The sequence below is a fragment of the Ovis canadensis genome, chromosome X (assembly GCF_042477335.2).
Source record: "Ovis canadensis isolate MfBH-ARS-UI-01 breed Bighorn chromosome X, ARS-UI_OviCan_v2, whole genome shotgun sequence".
NCBI classification, from domain to species: domain Eukaryota; kingdom Metazoa; phylum Chordata; class Mammalia; order Artiodactyla; family Bovidae; genus Ovis; species Ovis canadensis.
Window position 1 is genome coordinate 19,199,121 of NC_091727.1, and position 20,606 is coordinate 19,219,726.

A 20,606-nucleotide genomic window follows, 5' to 3' on the forward strand; every position below is an offset into this window, starting at 1 on the left:
CTTATCTGAGCTCCCTGAAGAGAGGCTCTACATTGCATTCAGCAACTATCATGGTGTCCGGCACATCATAAGCACTCAACACATGTTCCAGAAAAGGTTGCTTAAATGCTCTCTGGCATATCTAGAGACAGAATATTATGCAGCTACTATAAATCATGCTTTTGAAAAAAAGTTAATGGCAAAGAAATGATAAACTAAGTATAACCTATAAAACTACAGACACAGAATGACCTCCATTAGGAGACACCAAAATTATTAAAGGCTGTATCTGAATAAAATTAGGACAATTTCACCTGTTTTTTAAAATTCAAAGCCTCTCACATCTCTTTTTTTATGTTCTGATAATCTTAATGCCCAGACCATGCAGCCATATTGGCCAGGAACTGCCCCTACCCAACCCCAAGAAAGCAAGAAGGCACAATCCTACCAATGTCCCTGTGGTGGAGATGTGGAAATACTTTCTGCCTTTCTCTTTACAGTTTTTATTTTCTACTCTGGGTATAATATTAGCTTCACAATCGGAGAAAAAGTAAGTTAGCTAAAAATACTCAAGGTAACAGAGTGAGTTCCACATTTGAACTTATGGTCACTGCTCTGGTCTTCTAAACCTTAGAAGATTCATTGGTAGGCATGACATGGGACACCTTAGCACGTGGTGGCCCCTATTATCTCAAAGCGTCTCACTCTCTCCTCTGCCTCCTTTTGTCTTTCTCATCCTCTCTGCCACATTCTCAGCACTAGACGCACCCTTGTAAAAGCAGGTCATTTATCCTTCCAGGCCCGAAGTTCCCTTTGAGACTTCTCTTCTCTCTTCATTCCAGATTCACTTCCTCCATGGAGACTGCCTTGATTGAGAACAAACAAGAACATTTTTTTTTGAGAGCCTCTTTGGGCCAAGGCAGGGGGGGATAGGTGGGTGTTTCAAAGAAGGGTCCCTGTTCACCTACAGTTCCAGCCCCAGTCAAGTTCCTTGTTCTCTCAGATTAGGCCCCACACTAAGAAATACTTATTAAGTTTCAAGAGAACCCACTCCATTTCCCTGAAGACATTTCTGTTTTTCTCTTAGGGAATAATCTTAGAAATGCTATTGACTTCTTTGTGGTTCTTCTGTACCATGAATCACTTTATTAGCTTGGTTAGTTTAACAATTAGCTTGTAAACCCTTCATGTTGATGTATGGCAAAACCAATACAATATTGTAAAGTAATTAACCTCCAATTAAAATAAATAAATTTATATTAAAAAATGAAAATAAATAATTTAAACCTTAAAAAAACTTAACACAAATTATAATGAAGTTTTGCATTTCCAGGGCACTTTCCCAGCAAAGCACTCAAAGTTTGCTGACACATCTTAGTTTCTTGGAGAACTAGTCCTTCTATAGGGGTGAGAAGGAAAGGAAGCATTCATGATTTAAATGGCCCTGTTTGTATAATTTAATTAAATCTGTTGCCATTGAAATAAGACTGTCCCATGAACCTGGTTCTCCAGGAACTCTTCTTTTTTAGTCAGTTTTTTCCCCCTGTTTTTTCCTTAGAAAATTCTAGTTACAACCTACTAGGTTACCTTGTTCTATTGTTTTGTTGAAGATACTTATCACCTATTACTCCAACAAGAAAAAAAGCAATAATAGCCCATTTTACTGGGGCTTCTGAATTCACAGATACGGTCTGCACTCACTTTTTCACTGATGTGGAGAGGCTGCTCCATGGCCACTCCAGTTCGGGGTCACTTAAAAAGGCATGAAGTTAAACCACCTCAGGAATCGGCAGCTGCTTCATGGATTCTCCCTGGCTTCAGACACTGCCTTCTGCTCCACATGTTGGGAAAGCCTAGCGACAGAACTAAGAATGACAGCCAAGGTTCAACACCTTAAGAGACAGGACTCCTCTCTGTTCATACCACACTGACAACCGTTTACTTCCGGCCAGGAAAGAGTTTTTCTGCCCTGATCGTTGTGTTTCCTCATTAGAGCCAATCTGGGGAATGGCATCTTATTCTTCTGGCTTGGGTCGAAAGAGCAAGCCTTCACTGTTGGAAACTGCAATTAGCCACACTGGACACCTATCACCCACACAAGCATTGCTTTGTTAGACTTTTCATTTGTACAAAACCAAACAGAAAAGCTTTTATTCTCTTTTTTAACCAAATCCCTTTGGTGCTAAAACATCTTGACATTAATTTGTGGTAAAATAACTAATTTGTGATAAAATAACTAGAGGACTAAAACCTAATATTACACACAAAAAAGGAGATCATGATGACCTCAGGTTACAATATAAAGGCCTTTGTAGGACCTGGGGCTTATTTTTATACAGATCATGGCAACTGTAAGCAATAAATTATATACCCTGTGGTTTTCCTATCCAGGAGATGGTTATGTAAGGAAATAAAAAGCCTGCGATTAGTAAGCAAAGACACACACGTGATCACAGGTACAGGCTGTCTTTATGGGAGAAACAAGTGTGCTTGAGTATGCTGTCTAGAGGGCTGTGCATGAATAAAAATGGCTTTACACAATTATTTGAATAATAATTTAATGATTTTTACACTAAAAAGAATTTAGACCTAACTTGAATCTTCTGCTTAAATATGAAAGTAAAAGCAAACAACTTGGAAATGGAATTCACAGCCACAGATTTTAATGGGTTATTTCTCTTCACTAGGGAAAGATGAGGGAGGAGCATGATATTCCATGTCTTCTGAAGACATTTATCTGAGAGTAATCAAATTGTGGAAAATGGAGAAAAATGACTTGAATTCCAAGATATCATTCCTCTTGGACCATGACAACTTTGAACAAAAATATTTTCACAAAACTTCATTTTAATCATCTTCTTTACAAAGCACAATACTTAAGACTTTTCTAAATACAACTTTAGAAAATGAAGCAAAAAAATAATCTCCATAGATGCTGGTCAAGTCCATGCTGAATGCAAAAGAATTTTTTCAGAAGTGGTACTTCCAAGCTTTTCAATATTCTTGATGGGTCCATTTTGTAAAGATGGCGGCTGTTTAGGCAGTGGCTCATCCAGTTCCATGACTGTAGAATCCTCTTGCTGGCTAGCCCATAGGGCAGGAAGGAAGCTGCATATGCCAACTTCTCTTTTTAGAATTGCTTGTCCTTCTCCTGAAAGCCAATGACTCTATGAGAAGGTAACATCCCTCTTGTATTCCAGGTCACCAATGCCCCACAAGGGTGCTCCAACCTCTCAATTTAACTATTCACAATCGTCTGTATACACATTATATAAAACTATATCATTAGGGATTTTCATAATGAGTGAGATATCCAAACGTAAAAGAATCCTATCCTCATTCTTATATTAGGTGGCAGGAATCTCTGAAGGCTTCAAACTTAACATAGAAACTCTTAGAAGCACAGGAACGTTTTATGTCACTCAGAAACATGGTGCTCCTGGCCCCCATCATACTGAGGGCAAGGTAGCTGGAAAGGCAGTATGTTCAGATGTGAGAGTGAAGGGTGTGAAGCTTCTTTCCTTACACACTCCATCCCTTAACTATGCCCTCACCCCAGAACCCCACCTGGAAGACCAGGGTGTCCAGGGATCTGTGAATACTCTAGAGAAAGTAGCTGCCTCTAGCAACAAGGCTGAGTATGTAGGTGAGAGGGAGGAGGAAGGAAGGGAGAGAGGAAGAGACGTTTATGTGTAATACTTTTGATAATCAACATGTGGTTGGGTTGGGTTTTTTTTTTTTTTTGCATCACTCCTTCATTTTAATCAATTCTCAGTCTTTGTCGTGCGAATCTACTGATGTTTAGTAGCTTCACTTTAAAACTCAGGAAATGGACAAAGCAGCTTTTTAGAAACACATAAAACATCTTCAGGGGCCATGAAGGGACCACCCCCCACACCCCAATCCCCAAACAGTCTTGCAATACTGTATGCTTCCCTTATTTTCAGCTAAGGATGAGAAAACAGTTACAGAGTCTAGGGCTGAACTCTTCATTGGCTACAGAGATAAAGCAGACAAGCAAACACCAGTTTCCTTGGGTCGGAAAAAGCAATTCCAGGAATGCAAGAGCGAGCCAACGGCTACACTTCAACAAGCGCCTCCCCCCTTTCTCTTGGACCTGAGGAAAGGGTTACAAGAAAGCAAGGCAAATGACATCATGTGAGTACAGTTTCCACAACAGCACACACGAGGACCCAGTGCAGGAAAGAATACAACATTCCCCCCCCTTGGTTTTCATTTTTACTTTTATTTATTTTTGCTTTAATAATGCATATTCTGTTCACTCAAAAGGTGCAAAGGACAGGAAGCAGGGGTTTAACTTGGCTGATGAAAAATCAAGCAGGGGTGACATTTCTAGTTCATGAACCTAAAACTAGAACTTAAAAGTCACAGCTGGTACCAAAGAGCGCGCCCAACTTCACAGCTGTCTCCTCTTAGGACCTTTGGTTAGGCGAGGGAAGCTTTGAAGACAGTGGCCTCTAGTGGACTTTGATAAGTGGCTAGAAAAAAAATGTGTGTGTGTCTTTTAAATCATGGTAGCTGCATCACAAAAGCTCCAATCAAGAGGGTGGTAAAAAGAAGGCACAGATCATTGCAAATACCAGAATTTCTCTTTCTCTTTTTGTAAATATACCATCATATATAAGCTAAAATTTATCTTAGGGTGGTGGGGTTTGCTGGCAGAAGGGACAGGTTGGACCTAAAATTGCATATGTAATAGAATCCTTGAGGGGGACACAGAGCGAGGCAGCTTTCCACGTAAGCGAAAAGAATGGGACACTCACTCTGGACTGTGTGTAGTACAAACACTGGGGAAATCTGTGGCAAAACACGATTTAAAAAAAATCATAAAATTATAAAGCTTGTAAACGAAGAATCTAAAATTACATTTTATTAATGGAAAATATCATCAAAATAGTACCACTATGGACTAAACTGCCTGAGTTTTCGTTTCGCGTGAGATCTCATAGTAAAAAAGCCTTTAGCACAATTTGCTCTGTTTAAGTCACAACCAGTGCCAGACCCAGGACTATACCATGGGGAAGAATCTCCTCTTGGATGGAATTTGTGTTGTGCTATCAAGACTTTTGTGCTAATCTTTCAAACAGGGATGTGTTGAGGCAAACCTTTAATCTTTTGGCACAAGGTTATTTTGGCTGGGGCAGAAAATTTGAGTCTTGGACTCGGGATGAATAATGCAACATTTCATTTATCAAGTATTCATTTTGATTGAAGAGCTTTCTTTATGTCATTAACTTCCATCTACAAAGGAAAAACAAGAGCCAAACAAAATCACAATCAATTGGCTGGCTAGATAAAAGCTGGAAAGATAAGCAGCCTGGTTGATTAAAAGAAAATAATCAACTTGACAGTTTGAAAGGTGAAATGAGTGAAATGGTATCTGAATGAAGAGTTGATCACGATGCCAGAAATGACATAAGCCAAAAGAATAGGCACATCGACATGAAGCTCGAGGAGAGGGTAGATGTTTGAATTCTCCAGCTACAAGTGTCCAAAATTTGTCAAAAGCAAAAATACAACAATAATTCCAGTTTCTTGGTCAGAGGGTAGAGAAGGTTGTCCTGACACCCTGGACCACTTGGCAGGGCTGGAAGGCCACTGTGCTTGGGCCCAAGGGGGTGTCTATGAGCACTCCCAAAGTGATGGCATGCAGTCACCGATCCTTTAAACACTATGGATCCCAGTCACCACCAAAGGAATTGACTGCGTGAGAGCGGAAAGCCCACCATTTCCAACTCCTACATGCTCTGCCCTCTGGTCATGGCTGAGTTAGGTCAGAGAGAGGCCAGAGGGGGGCAGAGCTTTGATGCCCTGCAGGACAGACACAGCTGTCAGGGAGAAGTAGAGAAAGAGCAGGCATGAAGTGTGAACGGCTGAGGTCCTTTGAACTTCAATGGCTGCATGACAGAAACACCAATGGGGTCTCCCTAGCCCCACACTCTCTGGTAGTTATGACAATGAGGCCTCCAGAAACAGCGGGGTTGGGGGGTAGTTTTCACAGAGATGGATTCCAAATGAGAAACCCAACTGGGGGCACAATTGCTAATGCCTCCCTTCTCCAAGATTTCCTGGGTCCCAGGAGGGGATGTGAGTAAGGCTGTGTCATTCTAAGACAATTGTCACAGGAAGCCCATCTAAATCGGTAGAAAAATAACTCTCGTCTATTTTCAAAATAAAGCCCGGACTTTGCTCCCACCCTCAACTGAGCCTCTCATGGGGCAACAGGACCCCAAGGGACCCACCTGCAACCGAAGCCGGATTTTCTTCTCTTCATCCAACTCTGACAGTAACTGCTTAATCTCTCGTCTGGAAAGCAAATGGCAGTAACATTAAACAAAGCCCAAATTTCTATAACAGGAGATAAGAAATCTCTTATTACTACAAAATCCATCTGTTCCTTTTACAAAGAACATGTGGACAGAACATTACACTATTTTCTTTGTATGGCTAAGGCTTAGAGCCTGGTGTAGATAGAAAGGCCATTACTTTTGGGTTCCCCAAATATGCAGCCATTAAATAATAGGTCTGACGTGACCTTGGAAATCCCTTAATGTAAGCTTCTTCTAGAAGAAGAAAGGGAAACTGAGACTCAGGGGGGTGGCCTGATTTGCCCAGGGTCTAGTCTCTAGGTATCCAGGCTTGTATTTGGTTGTCTTCCCTCTCATTAGTCCTTTCTTCTAGAATTGCTAGTCTTTACATGTACTTACATTAACAATATTCATTGCAGAAATTTTACTGCTCCCCATATATATATATATACACACACACACACATCTATATGTATATATATTTCCTTAATTTTCACAGAATTTTAAATTACTAAAAGGTTAGCATTATGTTTTCAGATATTTTCACAGAATCCTACAAATAGGAACACCTGAAAACTTGCAGGTCAAAGAACTGAACTAAGGATATAGTAATTATGTCACAGATGAGGTAGACACAAGTTAGAACACAAAGCCCGGTGCCCTTTCTAACGTTAAATAATGAAGTAGAACAAAACGAATCATCTCACAAACCCAGGCTCTAGACTGAGGTCACTACAACCATGCTAACTCTGGTCAGAGAGCTGTGCTCCATTTTAGGGTACTAGACACTCCAGCTTACACGTGCATGTGTGCAAACTAGACTGGGAAATTAAAAAGCAAAGGCCGCAGAGGCCTTGTGCGGCATCTGCTCACTGCAGATGCGCGCCATGTGGTCCTTGTAGCTGGACCAGTGTTCTAGCACTGTGGTTGACACACTGGGTTCTCTGACATGCACCGGTCACGCTTTGTCCGTGTATTTATTCATGCACACGCTGTGTACCATGATCTCAGTGGGCCCTACTTAGGATTTAGGAGAGAAGTATAAGATGGGGCCTGAAACACACGGCACGACTCCAGGAGGGAATCAAGTCCAGGTAGGGGAGTTCATTGGAGAAGGAGGTGTGAAGGAAGTTGCTACGTCTTGAACCAGTGAAAAAAGGTACGTGTCTATGAGGAGGGGAGACAATGGGGGAGTTGATGGAGAAGAGCCAGGACAGAACAGGGAGGCGAGAACTTCAGGTTTGGGAATAAGGAGAGTCAGCACAGACTTGAGCTGAACGCTGCACGGAAAGTGACACAGAGAGGTAAGCTGGGAGACTGGTGGGGACCCAGCACCCCGGGGCAGGGAGGCCAGGCCCTGGAGAGGAGCCACTGTGATGTCTGATTTGAGAAGAAGTTGGCTGGGGAAGCACAATTCCAGCCGACCACGCCCAGGCTTCACAGTGGAGAGAGCAACATGGGGTGGAGCAGCCCCCAGGCACTGGTGACTCTGCACTTAGGACTCAAGCACAGGGCATTTCAGACAGGCAGGAAAGTTCTAGGCACTTCCCAGAAGGAGGGCCCCAAGGCAGGAAGCCGTGGATCCAGGAGTGGCTGATTCATCTTGGTCAGAAGGCTGAGAACCAGTGCTCTGGGACAAACTGGGGTTGTGGGGTCACTGTCTAGGCAGGGGACGCCTGTTGCCTGGACATGGATGGGGCCTGTGGGTACCCATAGCTCTCCTGTGCAAGGACAGCTAGGAGCTGGGGACTTGGGGGAGTCAGGGGCAGCCTGGCTAGCCCTTCAAGACCCGTTCTAGTCCCATCCTGCAGTTCTGCATAGTTGTCTGATGAGCCCTTGCCAGGCAGGGAATGGGTTCCTACGACACCTCCAGCCTGAGCGGAACAGAAGCAGGATATAGCCGCAGGGCTCCAAGTGTGTTCCACAGGAGCCTTATCTTAGAATGCTCTGGGGAAAAGACGATGATGTACTTTTGGGAAACACCGCATACACTAGCCTCTGTCTTCCCAGGCACAGTGAAGGCTCTGAGCAGTGCTCTAAAGAAACTAACTTGGTTTAACCCAATTATTCCCCGAAGAACATGAACACTCAGTGACAGGTAGGTGCTCACCCTCAGGTGTCCTCCCCAGGGCATGGCTGCAGGTGCCTGTGAAGCTGCCGTGCTGCTCCCCAGCTGGGCTGCTAGGCCGCTTTTGGAGACCCTTTCAGGAAACACCTCCTTGAGGTGCCTCACCTGTTCCCTCCAGAAAGAGCTAACGGGCCCCTAAACGTGCTGCACCTCGGTTTATTCGGGTAAGTGCCTCCCGACTCCTAGCCCTTTTACCATTTTTGTCGCTGCACGCAGTGTCCTGGGTGGGGTGTGTGCGCCGAGTGTCAAGCCTCAGGTTCAAAGAGCCCCTGCATCTTTTTCCTACTCTGTGTCCCTAAATGCAAGCCAGTTCCTACACAAGGCAGCTAACTGAAGAGATGGCAATTTCGCTGATGCCAGAAGGCCGCTGGGCTGATTAAGCAGTGGTGCGTGTGCATACCATGTGTTCTGGGGATGTGATCTTTTTCACAGCCTGCTCAGCACATTGGTCCTCGTGGCTGACTCCTCCTCATCCACCCTGCGGCCAGCCTGGGCCCTTCCCAGGTGCGGCTGAGCTACCTGAAGCCTCTGGGCTTCACCCGCCCACTCCCGCCCCTGCTGCCATCATCCTGGGGGAGGCTGGCCTATCCCCAGGGAGGCTGGGACCCAGGCTGGCAGAACTCATCCTTGACTTGCGGAAAGCACCCCAGGAGGTGGTTTGAGAAGGGGCTGCAGACACTCACTTCTGCTGGTCCTTCATGGTCTCGATGATGCTTCTCAGCTCCCGGACCTGCGTCCTCAGCTCCTCCATGGCTGCCTGGCTGCTGGCCACAGGCTCCATCTTTGGTTTGCCTTCTGTGCCGAACAGAGATGGGGAGTTGGCTCTGTGTCCAACTGTTCCCAAGGAGGATGACAGAGGGGAGGATGCTGCCGAGGACAGAGGAGCCGGCCCGCCGCCGCCCGCAGCCATGGTCCCCGGCTTCGGTGGCAGGGACGCTTTGTTGTCGGACACCTGCAATGAGGCAGGACAGACAGGGTTCAGGCCAGGGAGGCATGTGGGGCGCCACCCTGCCCTGTTTACTACGACACTCTGTCTACATCACCTGCCCCAAAGTCCTCCACATGTTCCACCCATTCATTCCTTCCTCCATGTGCCCTCAAGGGCCTTCTTGCTGCAAGCAACCCCTTGTTGCTGTTCAGTTGCTCTGACTCTTTGCGACTCCATGGACTGCAGCATGCCAGGCCCCTCTGTCTTCCACGGCTGCCTAGAGTTTGCTAAGATTCATGTTCACTGAGTCAGTGATACCATCCAAACATCTCAACCTCTGCTGCCCCCTTCTCCTTTTGCCTTCGTCCCTTTATGTATTTTAAATTTGACCACCTTTCTGAACAGGTAGTTCCTAATTGATTTAATGTACTTGTCCAGAGGCCCATGGACCTGCTAGGCTCTTCAGACTCTGAAGTGAGTAAAACATTTTCCTGACCTTCAAGGGGCTGAGAACCCAGTGAGATGCAGACAGACAGACCAACCAACACACTGCAAATGACAGGGGAGTGCACAGGCAGGAAGGGAAGCACCCAGGAGAGACCCAGGGTCCTGGAGGGAGGGTACCAGGATGAGGAGGAGGACCAGGAGGTGGTCAGAAGGGGGCAGTTCAGTTCAGTTGAGTCGCTCAGTTGTGTCCGAATCTTTGCGACCCCATGGACTGCAGCACGCCAGGCCTCCCTGTCCATCACCAAATCCCGGAGCCTACTCAAACTCCTGTCCATCACGTCAGTGATGCCATCCAACCATCCCATCCTCTGTCATCCCCTTCTCCTCCCACCCTTCAATCTTTCCCATCATCAGGATCTTTTCCAATGAGTCAGTTCTTTGCATCAGGTGGCCAAAGTATTGGAGTTTCGGTATCAGTCCTTCCAATGAATAGTCAGGATTGATCTCCTTTAGGATGGACTGGTTGGATCTCCTTGCAGTCCAAGGGACTCTCAAGAGTCTTCTCCAACAACACAGTTCAAAAGCATCAATTCTTCGGTGCTCAGCTTTCTTTATAGTCCAACTCTCACATCCATACATGACTACATACATAACCACACACATCATGTATGGGTGTGAGAGGGGGCAGTGTGTGAGACAATGGCCTAGAGACCAAAGAGTGAACCGCAGTCAGGGGAAGCTAGAATGTCAGGGGGCAAGAGAGGTGGGGTGTGCCCTCAGGGACAGTTAAGGCTAGGGAGGCACAGGGGGCTTGTGGAAAGGGATAAGATCGGCTGCCAAGCAAAGGTCACCGTGGCTGCAGAAAGGCCGAAGGGCTGGTGGGTCTGGAGATCTAGACACTTTCTGGGAACTCTCATATAGTGAAAGCTGGACACAGTGAGGGTTTGCCTCAGGCAGTGGCCAGGAGTCTAGAGAGAAGACAATTTAGAGAGATGTGGCAATGGCAGGTCCATTCAAACAAGAGATGCAGCCCTGCCCTCCCGGAGCAGACGCCCCACAGTCACGAGGATGTGGTCCTAGACAGGCCATAGGAGGTGAGATGAAGTACAGACCAAAGGCCGCGGGTGGGGATGCGGAAGGAGGCACTAAGGCTGACCCTTTCATGGGAGGAAGAACAGACTGAAAGCCCAAACAACAATCTCAGTTTCAGATACACTGAATTTTAGGAGCCTGATGGACAGCCGAAGGGGAAGTCCAATGGGCAGAGTCAGTGACTGAAAAAGTGAATTGGGCCAGAGAAATCACCAGATGAAGTGCAAGCCATGGGGGTGGACGACACAGAACGGCAAGAGAAGAGGCCCACTGATGGAGCCTACAGGTGCCCAGGATTGAAGAGGTGGAGAGAGAGGGAAGGACTCTTGGGGGCTGAGATGGAGAGGTGAGAGAGGGGATGGAGCCAGACCAGAAGAGGGCCCCCTGGAGGAGCTTTCAGAGGTGCTGAGAGCAAAACTGAGGGGAGCTGATTGCTGGAGCTAAGGAAGAGTGAATTCTGGTCAAGGCAGGTTGGCAGCTGAAGGGGTGGTGAGGGGCACGGCCTGCAGATTTAGAACTCCTTTTGCAAATACTCGGCTGAGAAAGGAAGGAGAAGCCTCAGGAGGAGATAGGATCAAGAAAGGGTTGGATTTGCTTTCAAAGACAGGGGAGACCCTGAGCTGGAAGATTTCTTGAGGGTAAGAACCCAGCGTGAAGATGGAAGAGACAGACAGGAGGTCTGATTGGAGAGGTGTCCTGAGGGGGCCAGGAGGGCACAGGGAGCATGAGAGACATGGGTGGGAGGGAAGAGGGGCAGGCCGCAGGCCTCTGGAGGTGAGATCATAGGGGGGGTTGGGGGAGGGAGTAGACAGGATGGCGGGAGGTGAGGGAGTCGAGGCTGCTGCTGACGCTGGGCAACACAGCCGGGACTCCCTCCAGCAGCCGGCGCCCAGGGCTGGAGCCAAGATGGGGCTGGGCTGGCATGGTGAGGAGGCTGAGCCTGGACTCAGGCTGTGCTGTAGGGAGAAACTGGGCAGAGTCAGCCAGAAGCAGATGGGCCATCATTCCCAGTCTTTCTGCTCGCCTTTTCTCTGCCAAGTTATCATTGAGAAAATCGCTTTCTGCTGCCAGAGAGAATGCGCCACCATCCTGTGCTGATTGTTAGTAGGAGTCAGAGTAAGAGGGGCGAGGGGCTGACATTTACAGAGCACTAATTATATGCCAGACATTGGCTGGACAACTGAAACGAGGGTCAGCTGGCACACAGGCTTTATGGAGCAGGAAACTGAGGCTTAGGGATGTGGTTGAGAAATCCCCCACGTTTCAGAGCTCATGAGTGGCAGAACTGAGCTTCACTACCCTCCCTTGATATCAGCTGGACCCTCAGGCTTGGTAATGTGACCAGGGCTGCCTGTGCCCGAGTCTCAGGGTCCTCTCTCCTGGCCCGATTTTCTTTGCTTCTTTTCTACTCCCAAGTTCATACCTTTCCTCATTTCCCACCCTGCATTCTCACATATGTCCCTCAACCAACCCATGTCCTCACAGTGACTTCCAGACATTTCTTGGATCGATGCTTCTCTTTGCATTTCCTACATGACTCACCCTCCAAAATCACTTCAGGTAACACGTGTTTGTTATAAGCCCTCACAGAGTACAGGCCACCAAATGTCCTGATCAGTTAGTTCATGAGGAATTTCTAGAAGCAATAAATAAGACATGACAACTCCAGGAAAGAAAAATGGAACAGAACTGAAAACTCAGAAATGTGAAGAGCCAATGCCCACCAGTAGATGTCGCTACAGAGATGTGGGACAGAGGGCAACTCTAGGCATTCCTGGTCACCAGAAAAAATGGATCTAAATCCAATTTCTACAAATGGAATCCTTTTATAAAGGCAGACTGCTTCAGTTTTGTGAATATTACAATTGATCTGCTTTATAGGATTATATTTTTGCTGACTATATCAACTTTTTAAGAAAATCTATACATGTCAATCCGTAAATCTATGAGAAGGAAAATTTCACACCACCTTTGATTTCTTTGTGTTAATTCCTGCTGTGAGTGCCTTAAAAATGACTTCTGCTTTCTGTTTTTAGACAGAAAGTAGTTGCTAATGTTTACCGAAAATAACTTCAATTGACCAGCTTCTCTCAGCATGAGAACATGACATTTTAAAATCATACCTCACAATCACAGGATGAACGGAACTTGTTTAGGATAACCTCTAGAAGCCACACACAGTTGCTAAACAATGTGTTCTTTGTTTCTCATAAGCCAATAATAAAAGAGCTATACCATCCCTGGGCATGCAGTGAAATTAAAATTTTTTAGACTATAAATTTATCCTAATAAATCAATCCAGATAAGCTTTTATGTAAGAAATCCCATTAGTTATTCAAATTCATGAACTGCCAATTGTAATTTGTGACACCACCAGTTTTGAACATAAAAGTCACAATCTGTAGGCAGAGGGCACAGTATTTAACGTATTTCATGTAATCTTTGTAAAACTGTTTTGGTTGTTGTGATGGTGATGGTGTGTGAGGAAATATGTGTGTGTGCACGTGTGTGTGGTTGCTGGTATGAAAAGGGGATCAAGCCATAAGAGAAAACATGGGATTATGCTCAGTTTTGGAGACCGTAACATTCCTTAGGAATTTTGATGACCAAAGTCATCACTGTCACCAAAGAATGACAAAAAATTTGTGCTGTGTATTGTAATGGACTGAATGTGTCTTCCCAAAGTTCCTATGTGAAAACCCCAACTCCCCTTGGGATGGTATTGGGACAGGGGATATCTGGAAGGCAATTAGGACATGAAGGTGGAGCTCTCATGACTGGGTTGTTGCCCTTCTAAAAGGGACCCCAAAGAGCTCTCTCACCCTCTTTCTTCCATATGAAGATACAAAGCGTAGTCATCAGTCTGCACTCCTGAAGAGATCTCTCAGCAGAACCTAACCACGCCAGCATCCTGATCTCGGGCAGCCAGCCTCCAGAAATGGGAGAGACCGATTTCTGTTGTTTCTATGTCACCCAATCTGCGGCACTTTGTTTCAGCAGCTCCACATGACTAAGGCATCTGTTTCTCTTTGTTTGGTTTATAATGCATCATCAGAGCAGACACGAAAAGGCAGGGGTCCTGTGCTGTCAGGATACCCTCGCCACAGCTAGCCACTCACTTGGGATATGGTAACAGTCTTTGACGTTTTCTTGGATGCGTCCACTCCTCTGTGTGCAAGCGAAACGTGTTCTTCTTTGTCTTCTTCAGGACTTGGGGAGTCAAAGATGTCAGGGCTTGAAAGGGAAGACTGGATAAAGCCAAAAGAAAATGCTTTTGTCAGAGTTATACCTTAGCTGACATAGCTTTTGTTAACATAATGCAGTACACTTTTGAAAGCACTCGACACTTATATTTTGTTTGTCTCTTTATTATAATGCCAGGCAGAAAGTGTGCTATTGTCTGTGTGCTAGAGAGAGGGGCAGAACTGGGACTAAGACGATTTCCTTGACCAGAGATCTTTCTTTCTATGGGATCTTTCCACTGATGGCTGTTGGTCATTTCATCTGTGCAAGCATCCACCTATCCATCTATCTTTTCCAGCTCCCTCCATCCCTAAGAGACCCTCTCTTTTTTGTAAACATTTGCTACAATGTGCCAAGCACTCAGCTTGGTACTGAACTTGACAGGGACATGCCAGACACGGTCCCTGCTCTCACAGGGTGGACAGTCCAGTGGGGAAGGACATTCAGGTTGAGAGGAAGCTGCCTCTAACCCGCCTCTCCTCCCTTCCCTCCTGATCCTTTCTCAGAACCACTGAATCTGTTGCATAGTGAAGTGCCTAAAAGGACTTGTCTGAGAGGAAACCATCTCTGGGAGTAAGGGATCAGCAGCCCTACAGTCCAGTGAGCAGTGTTATCTGCGGCCCCAGAGAACCGCCCTGCCTGCCAGCACACCACACTCATGTCTAATCTGCTACCTGCTGCTAAAACGCTGCCCTCAGGGCCATGGACGATCATTATCCATTCTGGATTCCATCTTTGCTAAGGTGTATTTACAGAATGGCAGCATCTCTTGGTGAAATATGAGGAAACACTCCTACCCTTTCTGCCTTGCTGTGAAGATTGAAAAAGCTGGATGAATAAAAACCAATTCACTGGAATCACCTCGTCAAAGAAGATGACTATGTTAGAATTTCCTTATTTTAGGACAAAGCAAAGAAAAAGAAGAGTTCCTGTGGCAAGGAGGAATCTTCCAGAGATGTTGCTGGCTGAGCTCCTATTCAGCCTTGCCTCTGCGCCTTCCACCTCTGCAGTGGGAAGAATAGCCATGTTCAGGGTCACCGTGTGGCTCCATTATAGAAAAATCAGACCTATAAATACTATTCAGTTTCTTCTGTTTACTCTACTTACTACGCATTACATTGAGGGAATGTTTAAGCAATGTTTTAAAATGAAAAGGTCTTGTTTGTTAATCTTCAGTTAATCTGAGAATCCAATTACCTACATCCCCCCCAACCAAGCTTTCTTTTACTATAAGCTTAACTACCTTATAATGCCTCTTATTTTCAGATTTTATTCAAAAAGCCAGTTTCCTCCTATATAACCTATGATTCATGAGCTGTCAATCAATGTTGGCTCTTTGAATTCAATAAAAAGCTCACACTAGGTTGAGAGGCCCCAGGCTACAGAGACATGACTAATGTATTTCCTCCATCATTCCCTCCAATTGCCTTTTAGGAATATGTTCATACCCAGTAGTCCCATTTTGCTATGAAAAAACTAATGGGAAAGTGCTAATGGGAAGAAGGGTAAACAGGAATGGACAGGAATGAAGGGAAAGACCACAGCAATTGTACTTCTTTAAAGCACAAATGTATCCTGCTGCTTTAAGTCCACAAATAAAATTGTTTCATATAATATGTCAAAGTTCGAGCCACTATTTCATAAGCTTTCTGCAGACAGGGACCATATTTATCTCATTCCCAGTCATAGCCTTGGTACCTGGAGCAGAGCTGAGCCCACAGCAGATAACCATCAATATTTGTGGAATGAGTGAATGAACAAACATGTTATCTAAAGGCGGGGTGAAGATGACATGCCTTTACTCAGTCTCCCCCAAATGTATCCGAACCCCCAGACACAGGCTGTAGGGACCAAGAGTGTGGTGCGGGGAGGAGGGCGGGTGGAAACTCAAACTTCTCTGTATTTAATTCTGTTCTGATACCTCAGGGTCCTCTAGATCTTGAAAAGTTGAGAAGAATTTGGACAGAAAACAAAAATGATGAAGGATGCATAGAGAATATATCAGAGGTAGCCTGGAGAATCCCAGGGACGGGGGAGCCTGGTGGGCTGCCGTCTATGGGGTCGCACGAAGTTGGACACGACTGAAGCGACTTAGCAGCAGCAGCAGCAGCAGCAGAATGAAATATTTAAATACAGAGATACTAAGAAGCAATTAAATAGTCTGTGTGTTCATGAAATGTTTGAGGAGGGTGTGGAAAGCTAAGAGGGAAGGAAGGTGGTGCTGACACAGTGCTCTCTGTAATAGTGAAAAAGTAAGCCACGTTTTCAAGCCTTTCTTCCCCAAAGATGGCACTACACAGTTAGATATGCTTCCTACAATGAGGAAAAACAGGACCACTCAATCCACACTTCCAGACTCAGTGGATATGAGAGACGAGGTCCAAAGGAAGTGGCATTCTTTTTCTTCTAAATGACCACTCCTTAGGTGGGATCATTAGAAAGCATCCTGAGAAACCTGAGAAAGGTTAATTCTTTGGTATCTGAGTTGAAGGCTTTAGTTCCACAGTCCCAGCAAGGACAAGGCAACTCAATATATAGAGACAGACAGACCCACACACATACAGACATACATATGCTGCTTGCAGAAGCATCACGATTTTTCTACAGTGACCTTCACTTCAGTGTTTAGGATGAATGGAAACATACATGTCCAGTGATACTGCACTGGCTAGATAAACGCCCACGTATTCCCAGGCTAGAGCACGGGGGGCAGCCACATTCACTGTGGCGTGATGGGAGGGCATGCAATGATGGGGAGAAGGTGCACAGCGGAAGGGGAAAGCAACTTCCAAAGCCATATATTTTGTGTGGGCCTATTTTGAAGAAGTGCAAGATACACAGCAGGAGGTGAACAGGTCTTAGCTCTTGGGAACAAGACTATAGGGAACTTACTTTTTTCTTCACCCTTTTTGTGCTTCAAATGTGGTACAATAATGCATTATAGGTTTTGAATAAGAAAGTTATTCAAAATGACCCAAACAAAAACTTCTTTGGGTTATCTGGAGTGTTCTGACTGTTCTCTCCTGCATGGTCAGGTGCCTGGTACGTTTGAAACCCATCTCCTAAAGGTCTATGTGGGGTTCCGTGCAAGGGTGCTGAGGACAGGGCTTTGAGAGAAAAATGCTGGGCCACTGCCAAGCACTGGAGAGCTGCTTACCCTTTCTTCCCCCAAAAGTTCTCTTTTGTTCATAGGCCAAACCAGCCTTACTCTCCTTTCCCATCAGAAAACATGACATTTTTTTCCTCTTACCAATTTCACTTCAGGTTCAAACAAAAATCCGTGGACGGACAGAGGAGGAGAGTGGCACGAGGGAGTCCCCACCTCACTGGCAGATGCTCAAAGAACTAAAAGAAGGAAGCACTGCCTGACTCCAGAAGACTCTCCAATTGCTTCCAGCCAGCAGTGTAGCTCATAGACCTCCCTCTCCCAGAGGGTCCTCCAGTCAGCCACTCGCAGCACAGCCCTTGGCCAGAGGCCCCAATCTCTCCTGCTTTCCAGCCTCGGGAAGCGAGGAGACACTTACGGATGTCAGAGACTGGGATGGAGGTCGCCTCCCTGTGGCTTTTGGTCTGCTTGTGGTTGGGTGACTGAGTTTCTCAGTAGATGATACCACGGAGTCAAAACCTTCTAGGTCTAAAACGAAAGGACAACAGATTTTTTAAAGTGCATCAGTAGGAGTAAGGGAAGGTTCTTATGCTGCAAGCATGTCTTTTCCTTAATAATCATCCTTTATGTCTGCTTTATACTTCATCATTTATGAAGGTTGTTTTACATCTTTGGTCACCTCATCAGTGTGATTCAAATTGAATGAAAGAATCATTTCCGCCTCAGTTTAACAAGCTAACATGGAGGAAAGAGAGTCATGATTTTTCTCCCCCTCTTCAATAGCCATATTCATAAATCTTCAAAAGCTACAGAAAGAGAAATAAAGGAGGACTCCTCTTTCTTCCGCAAAGCCAAGTCCATTTTGATAGATACAACATTCATGTAGTTGTAATACAATAAGAACTCATCACAAGGTACCACATCCCTGGGCAAGTGAACGCTGGTTGTTGATTCCAGAAGACAAGCAATGGCAACCTTGTCCTCTGGCTGGACCATCACCCTACTGTTAGACTCTTAACTGCCTGGAAACAGACAGCAAGCTTCTGTTCCCTCAGATGACTCACAGAGCCCCATACCAGTCTGTTCCCAGAAGCATCGCTCAGCGGAGACAATATCATCTTCAGTCACCAGTCTGCTCACTCGATCTCTCCATGATGACTGAGCAACGACTCTGTGCCCCACACAGAGCTGGACACCAAGGCAAACCCAGTGAGCCTGGTAGAAATGAGCCTGTCCTCGGGGCACCCCCATCTCGAGGACTGATGTCTCAGATGAACGGCACATCATTCAGTCAGATCATCACTGCCTTTACTTTGTCACCTCCTTCAACCAGATCAGGCAAAAGGGGTGGCCTGGTTCTACAGAGTTCTGGGGATTTACAAACCAAGTGTAGATCTGTGTGTGATGGACAAAGGGATGGCTGGCAGAAAGGGACCAACCTTGAGACTCATTGCTGCTGGTGAGTGGGACCACGCCCCCTCTTCCTGACCAGGAGACCATGCTTCATCAGCCATGCCTGACACTGCCTTCCCAAACCATCCCTGTTCTCCCAACAGAGCCCCAGTTTTGTTTTACGACAATGTGCCCAGCAGAAGCTTGTTTGGACTAATCTGGTGATGGCAATCCTGCTCCTCATGGCCTGCGATTGGTTTAGAGGTGGCCGTGGAGCCCAATTTGGGTCACTGAGAAAGGAAAGGAAGTCCACGAACAGCCTCTGGGGGAGATTTCCTCTCTGCCTCTAAACTTCCTCTTCTTTCCTACTTGGGGAGCTGTTGTGCAAGAATAGGATGCCTGGAGTTGTGGATAGGCTTGATGTCCTTCTAAGAAGAGAAAGACACCAGGACCCACTTATCCCGCTGCCATTTGAAGACACAGTGACAAGACAGAGTCCGTGAACTGGGAGGAGGGGACTCAACAGACACAGCATCTGCTAGTGCTATCATCTTGGCCTTCACTGCCTCCAGAACTGTGAGAAATAGATGTCTGCTGCTTAAGTTCTGTCATGGCAGGTCTGGTGGACTAAGACAGGCATGGATTTTGAGCTAAGCTGTTTGGGCTCAAATCCTGGCTCCACCACCAGCCACCAGTGTACCTGGCATGTTTCTAGTCTCTTCCCATCACTTCTTTTTTTCTTTTGCCCATACCCCACAACATTTGGGACCTCAGTCCCTGACCAAGGGTTGAACCCACGCCCCCTGCACTGGAAGCATAGAGTCTTAACCACTGGATCGCCAGGGAAGTCCCTTCCTGTGCTTGTCCTGCCATTGCACAAATGACTAGTACACTCTTTTTATGAACCATGAGGGAGATGCTCTTGGAGATCTTCAGGACAGCAGAGCAGAAAAACAGAAAAAGCTTGGGTGACTGATCACCTCAAGGAGCCACTCGACAACCCTGAAATGACAGTGTCCTGACTTCTCACCATGTGAAATAAACTCCCCCTCCCCTTACGTCAGCTAATTTTAGTCAGATATTCTTTCTTTGCAACTGAAAGCATCTTAAACTGCCACAACTGCAAATATGCTGGCTCGGGACAGAAAAGATAAAAACGATGTGTGTTTTTTTCCCCTCCTTATTTTGGGGAGTGCTCCTTTGTTGATGGGTACCATAAGCAGTCTGGCCGTGTGACAGCTTTATTCTATTAATGAACAGGCAGGTGCTGTCTGCAAACTACTTCCTTGAGTGGAATATGCAAAATCAAGCACAACTCACTGGTCAGGACAAACCATTACATTACCCCTGGGATTAGATGACATGACTTTATTCCAGCACCTGGTGAATGAATAATTACTCAACATGAACTCATCTTATCAGGGCAAAGCAACTATAACCAAAGGCTAACTCTGCAGAGACAGCACCAGAAAAGCATCAGCGGTGCTCTGAGGCCAATGAGGAGCTGATCAGCACCCGGGGCCACAGAGAGGCTTCTGAAAAGGGCCCCCACTCACCAGCCAGCTCTGTGGAGATTGGGGTGGGTCCCTCTAGAGCCTGTTCACTGGCCTCACCCTCTCAGGGGCCTTACCTTTAAGAGAATCTTACTTTCCTAAAAGATTCCCCTTCAGTCCCCACCCCAGGACTCACTTCTACCAGCTCCATGTTGTCTAAAATTGAAATTACCAATTACACACTTGGATTGGTGCCAAAAGCCATCATCTGACACTAATATCTGAATTAATTTTTTTAATTGTTGTTTTCTCCAATTATAAATGGAATATGTGCACAGTGTATAATTTTTCAAAGCCATAAAATGATAACAACAAAACAAAGTCAACTATAACCTTACCGTGCTGAGACAACACTTTTAGTATTTTGGTAGCTTTCCCTTCAGGCTTTTTTCTATAAATAGACTGCCTA

General features: G+C 45.9%; 1 protein-coding gene across 6 annotated transcripts in view; it reads right to left on the reverse strand.

Annotated features, from left to right (window-relative positions):
- Positions 1-4,205: 4,205 nt before the first annotated feature.
- The window catches only part of SH3KBP1 (SH3 domain containing kinase binding protein 1), a 335,566-nt gene continuing 319,165 nt past the window's right edge, over positions 4,206-20,606 (reverse strand). For all 6 annotated transcript variants that reach the window (XM_070291401.1, XM_070291398.1, XM_070291396.1 and 3 more), the window contains 5 exons: positions 17,671-17,780; positions 14,023-14,151; positions 9,120-9,388; positions 6,243-6,306; positions 4,206-5,241 (listed from right to left, as the gene is read on the reverse strand). In XM_070291401.1, coding sequence (XP_070147502.1) covers positions 5,200-5,241; positions 6,243-6,306; positions 9,120-9,388; positions 14,023-14,151; positions 17,671-17,780 — 614 coding nt within the window. In that variant the 3' untranslated portion in view covers positions 4,206-5,199. The remainder of the gene's footprint in view (positions 5,242-6,242; positions 6,307-9,119; positions 9,389-14,022; positions 14,152-17,670; positions 17,781-20,606) is intronic.